The sequence below is a fragment of the Schistocerca americana genome, chromosome 7, assembly GCF_021461395.2.
Source record: "Schistocerca americana isolate TAMUIC-IGC-003095 chromosome 7, iqSchAmer2.1, whole genome shotgun sequence".
Classification (NCBI taxonomy): Eukaryota; Metazoa; Arthropoda; class Insecta; order Orthoptera; family Acrididae; genus Schistocerca; species Schistocerca americana.
This window is the reverse complement of record NC_060125.1, coordinates 499,168,720-499,186,211: the sequence shown is the minus strand read 5'-3', so window position 1 is coordinate 499,186,211 and position 17,492 is coordinate 499,168,720. Positions and strand designations below refer to the sequence as shown.

The following is a 17,492-nucleotide window of genomic DNA, read 5'->3' as shown; positions in this document are numbered from 1 at the left end:
GTCAAACTGAGAGTATTTTTTTAACAATTAAGATGCATAAGTGTATTTCTGCGGGAAATGGACGATTATTTAATATGGTTCCTGACTAAATCTCTTCCTGTTCTCAGCATTCCTCGATTGCGCTTCAGGCGTAGACATTAGTAGATATGAGATAAACATCATCACCAGATACGAATATTCGTAAATTCTAGAAATCCAAGAAACACCATTGCTTCTAATGTTTGAGAAAGACTTCCTAGTTTCAGTTGCGTCTCAGTTACTATTTAACAGGAGTTGCAATAAACAGAATCTTTTATTAATGGTATAAGTCTGGGTGTTCACCTGAGTTGTTTCCTTTTTGTGCATAAAATGTACACAACAACTCGGATGTATAACTGCACAACCAGAAGTACACCAGTGATCAATTACAGTACTCCCAGAAGATCTCTTTATAATGGAAAGACACGCTAAAGCAGTCACAACAAGAGCATTTTGCATTCCACCTGACTCCAGATACGAGCTAAATTACGCAATATAAATTTTACAAGTGGATACTGTAGATGAAGTTATCAAATCAGAAACGATGCTAATTTTTACATTTACGTTCTGTATCAGTTGTGCAGATGGTTCTCCTACTAGCATTATTTTTCAGCCAGTAAAAAATGTACTTCTTCGTTTGACCATCCGCGTTTTTCTCTCTCACTCTACACACAATCCTCCTCATGTGCAACACTGATAGATGAGCCTTTACTCAGAATCAGCAATACTAACATTCCCAAGTAAAATTTCTATATGCAGGTCTAATGTAACAGTACAGTTAGTCAGTGAAAGTAGCTTCCTAAATAAATCACGAGTTTTTTTTCGAAGTATGAACGATTTTCTCTGTTTGTCATAACACATTTGTATCTGACCCATCAGGAAGGTGAGCTATACGGACAGGTAGTTTTCAAATACATGTGGCCAGAATAATGATCGGTCCCGGCGGAGGTTCGAGTCCTCCCTCGGCCATGGTTGTGTATGTTTGTCCTTAGGATAATGTAGGTTAAGTTGTGTGTAAGGTTAGGGACTGATAACCTTAGCAGTTAAGTCCCATAAGATTTGACACACATTTGAACTTTTTTTTGTAGATTATCTCCCCACTGGGTAAACAGTTATTAGAGAATATTATGCTAACCTCCTGGACAAATTGCAACAAAAGATACGCGAAAAAAGGGCTGGTTTAGCAAGGCAAAAGTCATCTTCCATCAAGACAATGCGCGCCCGCACACATGTGCCGCAGTCATGGAAAAATTACACGAACTAAGTTTTTAATTGTTGCCACACCCATCTTATTCACCTGGTATGGTCGCTCCAAACGAAGAATTTATAGCTGGTGTTGACATCTATTTTGCGGGCCTGGAGGAAATTCATTTTCGGGATGGGATCAAAGCACTGGAATATCGTTGGACCAAGAGCATTAATCTATAAGGAGACTACATTGAAAAATAAAACAAAGTTTCAGTAATGCAAGTACTTTTTCCTGTTCCGTTTTGAGAACTTTTCAAACCACCCTCGTATGCATAAAAAATAAAAGTGCAATATATATATAAATTTATACACCACATGACGCTCCTGTAGGTGTATAAAAAGACGAGTGTATTGGAATACAACATTGTGTCAAATTTTCAAAAGAATCAATAAAGAATTTTGGGAGATTTAAGATACTGAGCAAACGAAAATGAGATTTTTGCTAACAATGTACCCATTTGTACAAGTTGATGAAAAAGAAAGGAACACCAAGAAGGAGTGGTGCGTCATAAACGAAAGTTGGTAGGGCTGTTTCACAACTGAAATATATTTGATCAAATTTCGCTCCAGGCCCAGAAGAATGGCGCCAGTAGTACCACCGTGAGTATGAAAATCGGGTTTGCTTTAAATACACGCTGTAATGGTCGTGAGCCTTTCTTACCTTTGAGGCTGGACGTGGTGAGTTGATGTTAGTCAAGAATGCCTACAAGACGACAAAGACGCCTTTATCAACACCTCGCTGGGTCTGAACGAGGTCGTGTTATAGGGCTACGGAAACTTTGACGTTCCTCCTACGATACTGCAGAAAGACTTGGCAGAGGTGTAGCCACTGCACATGATTGCAGGCAGCGATGACCACTAGATAGTGCGGTCGCAGGAAGACAGGGCTCCGGACGGCCACGTGGCACTACCGAAAGGAAAGACCATCGTATTCAGCGTATGGCTCCGGCGTATCCTACTCCATCTGTATCAACAATATGGGCAGCATTTTGCTCCACAGTGACACAACGAACAGATACAAATCGGTTATTTCAAGGACGGCTCCGAGCCAGACACCCTGTACCGTCCATTCCACTGAACCCACACCACCACCATTTGCGATTAAGCGAGAGCTTATAGGAGGACAGGATGGAGGTGTGTTGCGTTTTATGATGAAAGCTTGTTCTGCCTCGGTGCCAGTTCTGGCCGTGTGTTTGTTAGAAAGAGTCCAGTTGAGGGCCTGGAACCAACATGTCTGGGTGATAGACACACTGCACCTACATTTGGAGTTATGGTCTGGGGTGCAATTTCGTATGTCTTCAGGAGCACTCCCGTGGCTGTTCCACGCACCATGAGTGCAAAAATTATACGTCAGTCTGGTGATTCCATCTGTTCTGCTGTCATTCATTAACAGCTCTGCAGAGAGGTTTGTCCAACAGGAAAACGCTCGCCTACATGCCACTGTTGTAACCCAGCGTGATCTATGTTGCCTTGGCGGGCTAGATCACCATATCTGTCTCCAGCTGAACATGTATATGACATTATCGGACGAAGACTCTAGTGTAATCCACAAACTGCATTAACCGCCCCTGTATTAACGTACCAAGTGCAACAGGCCTGAACCTACGTCCCGCTCCTGTATGACGCAATACATGCACGTTAGCATGCTTATATTCAACATTCTGGCGGTTACACCAGTTATTAATTTACCAGCATTTCACATTTGCAACGCATTATCTTGCGCTTACAATAACCTGTGGTCTTGCAGTGTTATTCACTTAAATATGTCACCTAGACAAATGTATTTCCTAAATTTCATTACTCTACATTAATTACTTTTTGGTGTTGCAATTTTTTTCCGTCATTGTATTTAAATATCATAAGGCGCTCCCGTAGGAATACAATAACACGCTCGCATTCAAATGCAACGTTATTTGGATATTTTAAAAGCAATCCGTGAAGAACTTTTGAAGATTTTAGATTCTGAACAAACGAATATTTACTCCCACATAAATAAAAATCTAAATGCTCTTCGTTCAAAGTCACAAATCTCTGAAAGTTCTTCACCGATTGGTTTGAAATTTCGGCACAACCTTGCATTGGAATGCACGCGTACTTTTATGTACCTACCAGAAGGCCACATATAATATATAAATATACTAGCTGGGGTACCCGGCTTCACTCATGGAGTTGATATCAGGTTGTGTGGTAGTTTAAATAAAAGGATAAACACTTTAAAGTATAAGAGGTAAAATAATATTATTAGAAATATATATAACTATTTACAATACTTGTTAAAGTATAAGGGGTAAAAAATGTTTATCGGAAACATACTCTAACTATTCACAATATTTGTTTATAAACAACATTTTTCATTTTGTTGTTCGGGGCATATATGGAGAAATTTTTCGAATTTCCTGCTCGAGAGCAAGCTAGTATAGTTGATCGGCGTGAGAGGAGCACGAGTCTTTGAGGTTGATTTTTTAAAATTTGTCCTTGCGCTTTGTTAACTGTAATACTGTAGCCTAATATTATTGGAAATTACAGTTTTTTTTAAAAATTGGAATGGCAGTTCAGTAGAGATCAGTGGTATTCTGGGGATAAATAGTGTGTGTCCTATGTACTTTCCAGGCATAATTTAGGCTTCGATAATGTTATTTGACAGCTGTTTGACTATCATCTTTGTTCCATTGCAGAGTTTTGGGTAGTTGAGCATTCTGAGTAGTGTGATCGTGGATCCAATTTTAAGTCGAACACACTGTAATGGTATTCCTGGTACTTGCAACGAGTTTAGAAATTCTGTTGGGAAATTCACACTTTCTTCAACGTTTACCGTCATGTCGATCGATTCGTATATTCTCCCTCACCAGGAATTTTCTTTTGAATAATAAAGTTGATATCATGGACAGTATTACTTTTAGTTGCCAACATTGCCCTTTCAAATCGCCTGTCCGGATTAGTATAGCTCAGAACAATGTTTGGATGAACTTGGTCGATGAGTTCGTCTTCAGCAGTGGCTCTGTTTCAGAAATCACTTTTGAGTTAAATGAGGGCGGTCGTCTGGTCAAGAGGATATGTGCTTTCGTCTATTTGTAAGTTGTTGAGCAAAATGTGCTGTTGTTTCGTCTTTCAATAGTTCAACTCTCATATTTTTTGTTAGTCGCAGTATTTGTATATGGGACCAACCACGTGATTCTTTAAAGCATGCATTGATTTCGTCTGCTGGTGTGGACTTGGGGATAACTGGAAGTGTTTGTCGAAAATCTCCTGAGAGCATGAGTAGAACTTCTCACATCACTTCAGAGTGTGCTCGCAAGTCTTGTGTGTTCTGTCAATGGTTTCGAGTGATTTTTTTATGTGTCATCGTGCATTCACCCCAGACGATAATTTTAACTTGCTTTAGAAGTTCATCCCTTTCCAGATGCTCGTAAGATTTTACACACTGAGAATTCTTCTTTGGCTATATTCAACAGTAGCTGTAGCCGCGGAATGTGCAGTTTGTCCTTCGTCCATAAGTTGGCTGCAATACCGTATACCGAATTATGCTAGTGCAAGTGCGATGTGTTGTTTAGCACGTGCTTCTCCCAGCAAAAGATTTATTAGAAACGTTTTCACGCTACCGCCTGGTGCCTCCAAATAAATAATTCCGCTAATGCTATTGTCGATTTGCTTGTGATAACGTTGTAAATTTTCTTTTGATTGTCATTGAGGAGTTGTTTGTCGTGAGCAACCTACTGAAGTGGTTTGTTGATGTTGTATCTTTTTTCCTTCGTAATTTCGAAGTTTAGCATATTGGTAGCATGGTGCTTGCATCCCAAGTTGTACTAAGGTCTGATTGTTTGTTGCTAAACTTATCTTCTAGGCGAATAATTGTTTCTTTGACGATGTCGCCGCTGAGTTCTATGTTCAGTTCAAGAAGAGTTTTGTCGGATCTGGTACAGTATTTCATCAGTTACACTCTCATTGAAGGCGTCCCATAGCTGTTTTTGGTTCGATTGGTTGCATGTTGTTTGAATTATGGCAAATAAGTCTCCCATTTGCTCAGTTGAGACTGTGAGAGAGACTTCTTTTGATGTTAATTTCCAGTGGTTGTCGTTTTCCCGTGGTCCTAAGCGGTGGGATGCTGCTGACTTCTTCTGGCACAGTAACCGTCAACATTATTGAGTACTGTGAGACTTGTTGGTCCCCTATTTCGTATAGCAACATCCAGAGATAGGAACACTCGGCGTTGTTAGGATGTATGCTGCATACTCGGCGTAGCGCGGCAGATTTCATGATTCCTGGATGACCTTCTACTGAAATCCCTTGTTTTCTTCGTTGAAATGTTGTTCTTATTGTGTTTCGCGTAAAATAGATAGGGACATCGACATTTGGTCTTGTTTTCGTGAATGGATCCGTTTGGTACAGTTGATAAAAAGCTAATAATGGTATGTTCTGAAGTGGTTCGCTTGCAATTTTTCTGGCCGTGTCTTTTGTGAAGTAAGCTCTCTGTCCATTCTCCAAATGTACTGCTAGATGTTGCACAGTCGTGTATGGGAAAACCGAAAATCCGCCACTCTGCCTCGTTACTGTTGATGTATCTCCCCGTTTGGTACGCGACGATCTCGTCGTTTCTGCTTTGCTGTTCGCCGTCTTCAGCTATTTGATATACTGCTATGTCACTGCCTTTTTTCACATACTTACATACATATTTGATGGATTTCACTGAATTAAAGTATTCTACGTTTATACGTGCTTGGAACATTTTTGGAAAGTATTGTGTTGTATGGTACTATCCACTGATTATGTATTTCCAGTTCGCCGCTGCCTCGTATTCGCATTTTTGCTGTGAAGCCGCCGTTTTTGGCTGATCGTCTTCTGTATTTGGGATAGCCAACAACTCCGGTTTGTGTATCGTCTAAGTATGGTTTTGGGTACGTTTTTGTACATTTTCCATCTCTTATACATGGATAATTGGGATTTAATAGCCCACATGGTCCGTGAATCATGTTTTTCACTACTATGTCGCGCAGTTCCGGATCTTCTTGTGGATTGGAAAATTCAGATTGGATGACTTTGTCGATATCCGTGAGATGAATTAGGTCGTGTAGCCATATGAGATAGCGTGAGTGAGGCAGCCCTCGTTTTTGCCATTTGATTGTAGATATCTATCTCCTAACGGTTCATAAGATGTTATTTTTTGTGATGACTTCAAAAAATCTCATTTGTTTTTGCCGGAAAACTCGCGCTGTTATATCTTGTCAATGCATCGGGGCTTGTCCGTATCTTTGTTGTTCTTATATTTATGGCCACTAAGAGCTGCATGTGAATGTTAGGAAGAGGTCAGGTCGTCATTATTTTCTTATGTAGGTCATGAAATCTTGAATGTACTCGTGCATATGCGTCGGACTTGTGTGTATTATGATGGTAAGATTACCATTGTTCCAATGTCGTCAATGTTTGCGTCATTTATGACGGCGCCTCGAAGGCGAATGAATTGTTCCGTGCGTAGTTTCTTATGATTCAGTTTTGTATAAAGCATCCGTTCCCCTCCTATTTTTGCATAGATATGTACCAGGAATTGTTGGAATAAACGGTGGGTGTTCAGAATGTGATTGTATGTTTCATTATCTCTGATCATAAAGCGGTAAGCATAGAGCTCCTTGGAAACGTCTTTTTTGTTTGTGTCTACGCCTGTTTCAGGTTGGATTTGTTTCACATTAAAGTGATATCCGCCCCCTCCGGGCAGAAATGTTAATGGATATTGGAGGGCATCATATGAATGGTGTGTCCCTGCGACGCGTTATAGTCCTTCTCTTGTTGTACTATTGTGTCACGACTTGTGTTTTCATTGCCCACAGTTACGATGGCGACTTCGTCTATCTGAGGTGCATTAAATCAAAGTTCATGTTCTCCAGCCGGTATTTTGTCGGCTCAAATTTTAGCTTTATAGTGATAAGAAATTATTCGGGCTATGCTGTTTCGAATATGTGAAGCTGTTGCTTGTATTCATGTAAGATCCTCTGTACATCTCGGACTACTGCTCGTCTCAATCTACAGATATTTGTGCATCGTTGGTCAATTCCTGTTTCTTCATTTCCGATGAAATATACTTGCAGAAATCTATGGTCTTCTTTCGGTAGTGGTAGTAATGATCCCATGTTGTGGTAGACATGTCCTTCGATGTAAAAAAAACATAATAGATTTCTTCTCTGTTAGTGTAGATAGAAGTGACACCAAAAGAAGTCAGTTGGAAGTAGGCGATGTAGCTTTTATATGTCGAAGAAAGTGTTTTGATTCTGTTTCCCCCGTAAATATTTCTGCGGACGTGCTTCCAGTGGTGTTAATCGAATTTCTCATTCATGCGAGAGAATTCGCGTGTGTCTCTACTGAGTTTTTCCGCGTTATAAAATTGGCAGATGTTATCCATTTTTCTGTTAGCGACATTTTTGTGTTTGTTATCTTATATCGTGGGGTCGTAGTGGAATGCTTCATTTGTTTAGGTTGTACTCTTTACTTGTCCTCGTTAGCTCTCCTCGTAGAGTGATATTTTCGTGGCTGGCAAAAGTTTTTTACTATAAGATAGTGTCGCAATTCTTGATTCTTTAATCTATTAATTACGACATTCTTCGTTCTCTCCGCTTCTCACGGTTCTCATTCTCGTTCGTTGGGAACTAAAACGTGCTTCGCGGTCTCTGTCTGTTTCATTTCTTCGCTGTTCTTTTTGCTTTGACCGTTTCGCTTCAGAGCTGGCAAGATCTCCTCCTTTTTTACGTTTCGGCATTGCCTAAAATACAAATCAAATCAACTTTTTACTAACAAATACACTATGTAAACTTCACACTTCTCACACGTTATTTACGATTTGTATTCAGTCACCGTATGACTTTGGCTAATCACACTTCACTGTTTGTTTTTATTTACTCGTTGCATTACTTTTCTGCTCCTCCCTTCTGCCACTGATAAGAAATTGACGTTCTAACCCACGACGGGTCTTGCTTTATATACGCTTACTAATGGAGAGCCCCACCAGTGGTGAATTCCAGAATATACCAAGAACGCTTCGAATGGTCCACAATATTCCAGAATATTCCACAACATTCGAGAGTGTTCTGGTATGTTCCACAATCATCTGGGATGTTTCGGGATGTTCCCGAACATTCTGGAATCTTCCCGAGTGGGAAGGAATGGAATCAAACTTTCTTTATGCAATTTATTTAAACAATAAGCTGAAAATCGTTTGTTTTGCCATTCTATTCTCCACTCACTCTGCCTGTTGTATTGATTTCCGTCTTAAAATGTTGTCAAAACTCTGTTGCTTTGGCATGAGCTCAGAACGTGATTTTTGTGGGGTAATACTTCAAGTTGGCGAAAATCCAGCATTACCAGAGATTTTGGCCTCCAGAGCTTTCTTTAGCGCGTTGATGAGATACAGTCCCAGAACCCATGCCAAACTTTCTGTTCGCCTGGCTGTGCAGATCGGCGCCTCTGCCATTCTGGTACACTAACGCATTAAGTGTGAACAACTCTTGATGTTATTTTTTTATCTTCGCAGATGTTCCGCAGAGCCCTCGCCTTTTTCTGTCTCCCTTGTGGCCGGGAGACAGAGAGCGAAGATCTTCGTGTCATCGCGGTCTGCGATGAGGACGCTGACCCTGTTTTTTTCAGCCCACAGGTGAGCCACGTGGAGGAGTGTGGAGAACATAACATTCACGCTTAGGTGCAGCCCGATTCTGCGTTTAGTGCTCGTTAACCATCATGTCAGATTGGAGATTACCTTGAGAACTGCTGTAGTTTTCGTAGTTCTCACAGTTACTGACTGACTGACAGATGTAGGGATCTGTACTCTACCAGGAAAGAACGAATTTTTATTTAGTTACTATCTTGCCACTGCTTCGGCTCGGACGGGTGTCTGGCGTGATGGAAGTGTCTTTCGCCACAGACGAAACCTAGGGAACCAAGGTCTACTGTCTGGCCGACGAACATGTTCGAGCACTACACTTTTTTCCCTCATAAAATCATTTCTCAATTCTGGCATCAATACTGTTCTACTGTCATCGATTTTACCGTTCACTCATAGTGTCACGCTTTAGCCAGATTTCTGTCTGATATCATTGACAGATGGCCTATGGTATGATGACCTTGCTTTTAGGCACTTAAGCGCCTTCTTTTACTTCACTGTGACTGTTTATTGTCTGTTATAGTTTCGTCTTAATTCTGATGCATCAGGTAATAATTACACGCCACTTCCTGAAACATGGTCAGAATTTCGTGTTGGATAAGCGAACAACTCGCACTGTTCTGCTCGAGCAGGGGATTCGAATGCGTTAGACTGACTAACACAAATTACAATTTTTGTAATAATTTTGCTTTATGGAAGGAATACATAGCAATCGTGTGTAGAAAATACTGAACGAGGCGATAAAGACAATAGGCTGGGATTCGGTTTTCGTGGTTTCATCGACTAGTGACTGGATCGGCCTTTGCGTTATTACTGTCTTTTGGACAACAGACGCATGACGTCGTCGTGCCGTTGGCCTCCATATCCGACCTACACTGAAAATCAACAAACAATTGTTTCGCGTTTCTGATTCCTCGCTAAGCAAAGAGATGTAAATGGACGTGAGTGAACCTAACTACGGAGTGACACCAATACTGAGTCCATATTTAATATTAGCAGGTCAATGGACACGGCATTTACACCTTCGTGTTGGCTAGGGTTTCCTTTAGCTACTTCACGGATTCAGTGAGCTGGTACTCTAGCCCAGATTGCCATAAAAGCTGCCATCCCGGCGTATTGATGTGGTATATAACTTACACACGGGCTCGCTTGAAACACTTTGCTAATTATAACAATTTCAGTTGTAGCTTAGTTCAACGTACACGGTAATATACTGCCTATATATGACTTCTTGATAGTCATGGTAATATGGTAATTATAAACTCAGAGGAGCTTTTATTGCAAAATTTGAATGTATTAGAATATTGGTAAATATTAGGAAAGAAATTAAATAAGAAGCATAAATGAAAAGCTAACGATGAGAACAAACTCCCACAGGATCTCAACGTGGTGCGGCTGCAGTTCCGTTTGGGCCCAGGTCAAGAGGGAGGTGTTCCTTCGAGGGCCGTCGAGCCGCAGAAGACGCTGATGTCAGCTGATGCTGCGGACGTCAGTCTTGAGGAGCGTCCTTGGCCACAGGACTCGCAGCGGGAGGAGGCCATCATTGGGAAGGTAAGGCCACGTTATGATAACCAGGGTCGGCAAGAAGGACGAAATTACATGAATAGTTCTAAGAATGTGTACATTGTGGAGTCAACCTTTCTTCTGTCTGGTATTTACTGGGAGCGCGTCTCGCTTGGGACCATTGTGTAGCTTCGCCTTGTTTACTGTAATTTTCTAGGAGCTTCCTGGGTTTGCCATGGAGAAGATGGTCGTGATGTGTCTGCCCAAACCTGCACCAACCTACGACAGTAGGCGTCCAGGGGTCATAACAGTGTCCGAGTATTGTACCTACAACAGGTCGCTGCAGTTGTCAACACATCCAAGGAGTGTTCAGTCACGTCCATTATTATTTTTATTTTGAGTCTCCTGAGTGGTTTATTGCTGCCCGCCAGGAATTCCTCTCTTGCGCCAACCTCTTTATCTTAGAGTAGAACTTGGACCCTACGTCCTCAGTTCTTTTGCAAGAAGTCTTTCTCTACAGTTATTAAGATCGGCAGTTCCTTCCAGCTCGCTGTAGGTTATTTTCTGATGTCTTAAAACATGTCCTAGCATCTCGTCCCTTCATCTTACCAACGTTTTCAATATGTCCCTTTTTTTGCCGATCCTGCATAGATCCTCATTTCTTGTCTTATCAGTCCATGTAATTTTTAACATTTTTCAGTAACACTATATCCCAAACGCTTCTACTCTCTTCTCTTCTGGTTTTCTACAATCCATGATTCACTACAATACTTTGATCCAAGCGTACATTCTCAGAAATTTCCTCATGAAAATGAAACCTATGTTTGATACTAGTATATTTTTCTTGGCCAGAAATGCCCTCTTTGCCTGTTATAAGTCTGTTTTTTTACGTCCTCTTTGCTTCTTCGGTCACGGTTTACCTTGGTTTATGGAAGCAGAATTCCCTAACTTCTTGTACTCCGTGATCACCGATTGCATGTTCCTGCTATTTTCATTTATGTTACTTCTCATTTCTTTCGTCTGTTTCCGGTTTACTCTCAACAGATATTCTTTACTCATTAGTCTACTCATTCCATCCAACAGATCCTGTAATTATACTTCACCTTCAATGAGGATAGCAATACCATCAGCGAATCTCATTATGGATCCCCTTTCACCCCGATATTTAAGATCATTCTTGAAACTTTTTTAATTACCTTTAATGCTTCCTCGATATATAGGTTGCACAATAGTGGCATAACAGTGCGTCCCTGCCTTACGGCCCTTTTTAATCTGAGCACTTAGTTCCTGGTTTTCCAACATTATTGTATATTATCCGTCTGCCCGTACAGCTACCCCTATATTTCTCAGAATCTCTAACATCTTGCACCATTTTACATTCTCAAACAGTTTATCTTGATCCACAAATCTAATGAGCGTGTCTTCATTTTTCTTCATCCTTGCTACCATTTTCAAGCGCCATGACAGAATTGTTTCCCTGGTACTTTTAGCTTTCCTAAAACCAAAATAGTCATCAAATAAATCTCCAGTTTTCTTTCCCATTTTTCTTTAAATTAGTTTTGTCAGCAGCTTGGATACATGAGCTGTTAAGCTGATTGTGCGATACTTCGTTCACTTACCTGCCTTTGCTATTTTCGGAATGGTGTGGACGGTATTTTTTCTAAAAGTCTCGTTTATCTGGAGCCTGTTCCATTAAGACTGACTCCTGCCTCTTGTGGTAAGTTGCTCATGGTGTGGGCGGTGTCTGTTTCTGCAGTACCGTCTCGAGAATATCACCAAATTTTTGACTGTGTGGCTAGACAATGGGATGAAATTTCCTGTCCAGCGAAAACATTGTCCTCATATTAGCCTCAGTTGCTATGAGAGGCGTCCGACACACGTATGTGATTGGAGCTTGAAATAAAATCACCTTTTTGGTCCTTAACCCCCACCCTCCCCCCTCAAACCCCTACCTCCTGTGATACAGTTTTTCTTTTTGAGAAATACTTTTCTTCCTTATGCAAATTTGGATTTACACCTTCCCTAGTCTTGCTAGAGATGAATATACTAAGCAGATTCATAAGGATGTGGGTTGCAGTAAGTACTGGGAGATGAAGAAGCTTGCACAGGATAGGGTAGCATGGAGAGCTGCATCAAACCAGTCTCAGGACTGAAGACCACAACAACAACAGTCTTGCCATCGTCAGTTAAGTTACTCATCTTCTGCTAATTCTAAACGTAAGTCTCTCACAATCACCTGAATAATTCCATTATGTACTATGTCTTGTTTTGCTTTTGTTGATGTTTATGTTGTAACTTCTTTTGAAACCACTGCACATTACATTCAACTAATTCTGAAACTGCTTGGCTTTCTCTGACAGAATCACAATGTCCCTGCGAAATCTCAAAGTTTCCATTTTTCCTCCCATCAGGCTCTCTCCAAATTTCCTTTCCGTGTCTATTACTGCTTGGTCATTCTTTTTATGCAAGCTATAGACAAGTTTCCACCCCATATGTTTTATTCCTGGTACCTGTTCCAGTGAAAAATATCAAAGGATGCCTCTAACTTTACAAATGATGTAAATGTAGGTTTGCTTTCTCTCGGCCATGACATTAGTCAGTTACACATTATAATCTTGAAATAGTAACTCTTGGCCAATTTACTGGACTGAAAAACTCGACAGCACGTTGCAGGATCCTGTCCCGATAGTGCACCGCCAACATATTTGTCTCGATAGTGATTAGAGTTTTCCGTCTTTCGTTCATGATACCGACCCAAAACATTACTGCCACATATATCTTTTGTTGGAAACAGTACTGAGATCAAGATTTCGATATGTGCAGTAGCCTAGACTGCCTTTGACACTAATACGTATTTTTTCATCGTGTAATTTCATGTAGTTAAAGCTTCTGATATGATAAACTGAATCAGTTTATCGACAACATTGTTAGCTCAGAAAAGGGCATTCAAAACGATCTATGCCGGCAGTTCATAATTTCGTTCAGGCGGTTGTTCAAGCGTCTCTGAATGTTAACTATATCATTCCTACACATATACTCCCACTCGATATTTATAGTTAATGACACGGTGTAATTCACTACATGAGTGATTCCCTCAAGGAACAACAAAGGAAATATTTCCACTTAGACTTATTTAACAATGTACTGAAATGTATGCACTATCCTAGAGATTTTTTTCAGTAGCGATACAATCATACAGAGACTGATTTCCAATGATAGGTACGCTGTTTTTAACCCACTGCGATTGCTGCCGGAAAGTAAGGAATGTGTGTAGGAAGCCTGAAATGGGTCCAGTTGTTTAGGAGGAGATATGGAAAATTTACACACACACATATGCCCATTTTTGTAATATATATCGATCAAATATTTCGATCCTTTCATATATGCTCACTACTTTCCTGAATTTCAAAAGCGTCCAGATGTACAGTCAGTGACGATAAAATAATCCCCTTCTCCAGACCAATTTCTAAGTTGCACCTCCATAAACTTTCATGTCCAGGGACAGTGAATCTGCAGGCACTTTAATGTGTGCACTTCTTGTTTTCTGTGCAGATGGATGACGCGACTGTTACCTCGACGGTCGCCGCCGCAGACGTTGGCGTTTCCAGTGAGGAGGGGGCGGCGCCTACAGCTCGCCGCAGACGCCGCTGCCGCCGTTGTTGGGCTGAGCGGCTGGCCGACAAAGTGATACTGCGGCCCCGTGGTCGCCGGGGCTACCGCCTCAGTAGGGAGTAAAACTTTCTACTGACGAAGGGGAAATAAAATTCTTGCAGAAGCTACAAATACCTGGGAGCAGTAAAAGAAAAATTTGATGCATGTCACGAGGATACACTTCCAGACTAGCACGGGAAAAAGAGCTGCTAATCAATAATACTCGGCAGGACACAAAGAAAAGAAAATTTCACAGTGTGCTGGAAAACATGGTTCTTTGCGAAGTTGAGATGTGCCCTCAAATAAGAAAAAGAAGGGAGAAAAATTAAACAATGGAAATGTACTATATAGAAGACGTCTGCGGCTAACGAGTTAAGATGCGAAATGAGGAGGTATGGAGGTGAATGGTGATAACGTGTTCCATAACGAAAACTTTGGAGGAGGTACGGAGGTGATTGGTGATAATGTGCTCCATAACGAAAACTTTGGAGGAGATATGGAGGTGAATGGTGATAATGTTCTCCACAATGAAAACATTGGAGGAGGTATGGAGGTGAATGATGATAATGTGCTCCATAACGAAAACTTTGGAGGAGGTATGGAATTGAATGGTGATAACGTGTTCCATAACTAAAACTTTGGAGGAGGTATAGAGATGAATGGTGTTAAAGTGCTCCATAACGAAAACTTTGGAGGAGGTATGGAGGTGAATGGTGATAACGTGCTCCATATCTAAAACTTTGGATGAGGTACATAGGTGATTGGTGATAACGTGCTCCATAATGAATACTTTGGAGGAGATATGGAAGTAAATGGTAATAGTGTGCTCCATAATTAAAACTTTGGAGAAGGTATGGAGGTGAATGGTGACAAAGCACTCCATAACGAAAGCTTTGGAGGAGGTATGGAGGTGATTGGTGATAACGCGCTCCATAATGAATACTTTGGAGGAGATATGGAAGTAAATGATAATAGTGTGCTCCATAATGAAAACTTTGGAGAAGGTATGGAGGTGAATGGTGACAAAGTACTCCATAACGAAAACTTTGGAGGGGGTATGGAGGTGAATGATGATAACATGCTACATAACGAAAACTTCGGAGAAGGTATGGAGGTGAATGGTGACACTCCACAACGAAAACTTTGGAGTAGGTATGGAGGTGAATGATGATAACGTGCTCCATAACGAAAGCTTTGGAGGAGGTATAGAGGTGAATGGTGACAAAGTAATCCATAACGAAAACTTTGGAGGAGGAAAGGAGGTGAATGATGATAATGTGCTCCATAGCGAAAACTTTGGAGGAGATATTGAGGTGAATGGTGATAATGTGCTCCATAATGAAAACTTTGGAGGAGGTATCGATGTGAATGGTGATAAAGTACTCCATAACGACAACTTTGGAGTAGGTATGGAGGTGAACTGTGATAATGTGCTCCATAACGAAATTTTTGGAGATGGCATGGAGGTGAATGGTGATAAAGTGCTCCATAACGAAAACTTTGGAGGAAGTATGGAAATGATTGGTGATAATGTGCTCCATAACGAAACTTTGGAGGAAGTATGGAGGTGAATGGTGATAACGTGCTCCATAACGAAAACTTTGGAGGAGGTCTGGAGGTGAATGGTGATGTACTCCATAACGAAAACTTTGGAGGAGGTATGGATGTGCATGGCGATAAAGCACTCCATAACGTTTGGAGTGGGTATGGAGGTGAATTGTGATAATGTGCTCCATAATGAATACTTTAGAGGAGGTATGGATGTGAATGGTGATAAAGTACTCCATAACGACAACTTTGGAGTAGCTATGTAGGTGAACTATGACAATGTGTTCCATAACGAAAACTTTGGAGAAGGTATGGAGGTGAATGGTGATAAAGGGCTCCATAACGAAAACTTTGGAGGAGGTATGGAGGTGAATGGTGATAATGTGCTCCATAACCAAAACTTTGGAGGAGATATGGAGGTGAATGGTGATAATGTGCTCCATAATCAAAACTTTGGAGGAGGTATGGAGGTGAATGGTGATAAAGTGCTCCATACCAAAAACGTTGGAGGAGGTATGGAGATGAAAGTTGGTAACGTGCTCCATAATGAGAACTTTGGAGGATGTGTGGAGGTGAATGGTGATAAAGTACTCCATAACGAAAACTTTGGAGGCGGTATGGAGGTGATAGGTGATAAAGTGCTCCATAACGAAAACTTTGGTGGAGGCATGGAGGCGACTGGTGATAACATGCTCCATAACAAAAACTTTGGAGGAGATGTGGAGGTGAATGGTAATAATGTGCTCCATAACGAAAACTGTGGAGGAGGTATGGAGGTGAATGGTGATAAAGTACTCCATAACGAAAACTTTGGAGGAGGTATGGTGGTGATAGGTGCTAAAGTGCTCCATAATGAAACCTTGGAGGAGATCCTGTTCAATGGTACTTGCATTCACAGAGAATGCACAACCATCCGTGGTAAAGGAAGGTTTGAAACTGTGATCCGCCCTAAAGAAGACGGCCACCGTGAAGAAAGGGAAAATACATACTGGAAGTAATGGAAGACAGAAATCCAGGGCCAGATTATTGAATCGGAATCAGCGTGTGGAGATCGTAGACGGCTAACTCCTAGGCTGAGCCGTCGAAGAACAAGAGAAGCACTACTTGGTTTTCCATCTTCGACACGTTTTGTCTTTCAACGATGAAGCGGGAAGAATGATAACTGACGGAACGAATGGTGCTTATCTAAACTATTTCTCACTAGTATTTCTAACCAGTTCATTGTGATAATATTTGTGCTTCACGACGTTACCTGCTGCCCAGAATGGAACACAATGAGTTTGAACAACAAATTAACAGTGACTCTGTTTGGGATAGTACGTTGGTCACCTTGTGCATATCCAGAAAGCAGCTTAATGACGCAGTGGAGTTGTTATTGGAAAGAATGAAAATCATTTTTAGTTTTGTGACAGTTTGGGAAGAGTTACGTAAATCGGTATTTCGAAAGTCAGTGTTTTGTATATTAATAAACCTGTTTACTACTCAATAAAATTGCAAGTCTTTCAATGAAGATATCGCATAAAACTTAATTTTTAGTTTTATAAAGCTGTTTGTAGAGACTTACACTACTGCTCATTTATGAAAAAGTGCTTCTACTGAAAATTTTATGGCTTGGCATTGGCTGAGAATTAATTTACAGACAGAACCTTTTAGGTAGTTGCCGATGCTAGACTCCGGAAAATGGAAATACAGAAATTAGTGGACCACTATGAATTCACTATATGAAAATCGAATAATTTACAGTCAAAATTTTCGGTGGCTTTGAAATACCTCGTGAGCCACATGGAGGTACAGAATGATGGTATCACAAGAAAATTGTGGAATGATGCAAGATATCTTTAAAAAAATGGCTCTGGGCACTATGGGACTTAACTACTGTGGTCAT

General features: G+C 40.9%; 1 protein-coding gene across 1 annotated transcript; it reads left to right on the top strand.

Annotated features, from left to right (window-relative positions):
• Window positions 1–14,453: 14,453 nt before the first annotated feature.
• Window positions 14,454–15,630, top strand: LOC124623040. The gene is made up of 3 exons (XM_047148833.1): window positions 14,454–14,655; window positions 14,911–15,165; window positions 15,212–15,630. Exons 1-3 carry the CDS (start codon window positions 14,454–14,456, stop codon window positions 15,628–15,630), a joined length of 876 nt encoding a protein of 291 aa, XP_047004789.1.
• Window positions 15,631–17,492: the final 1,862 nt, after the last annotated feature.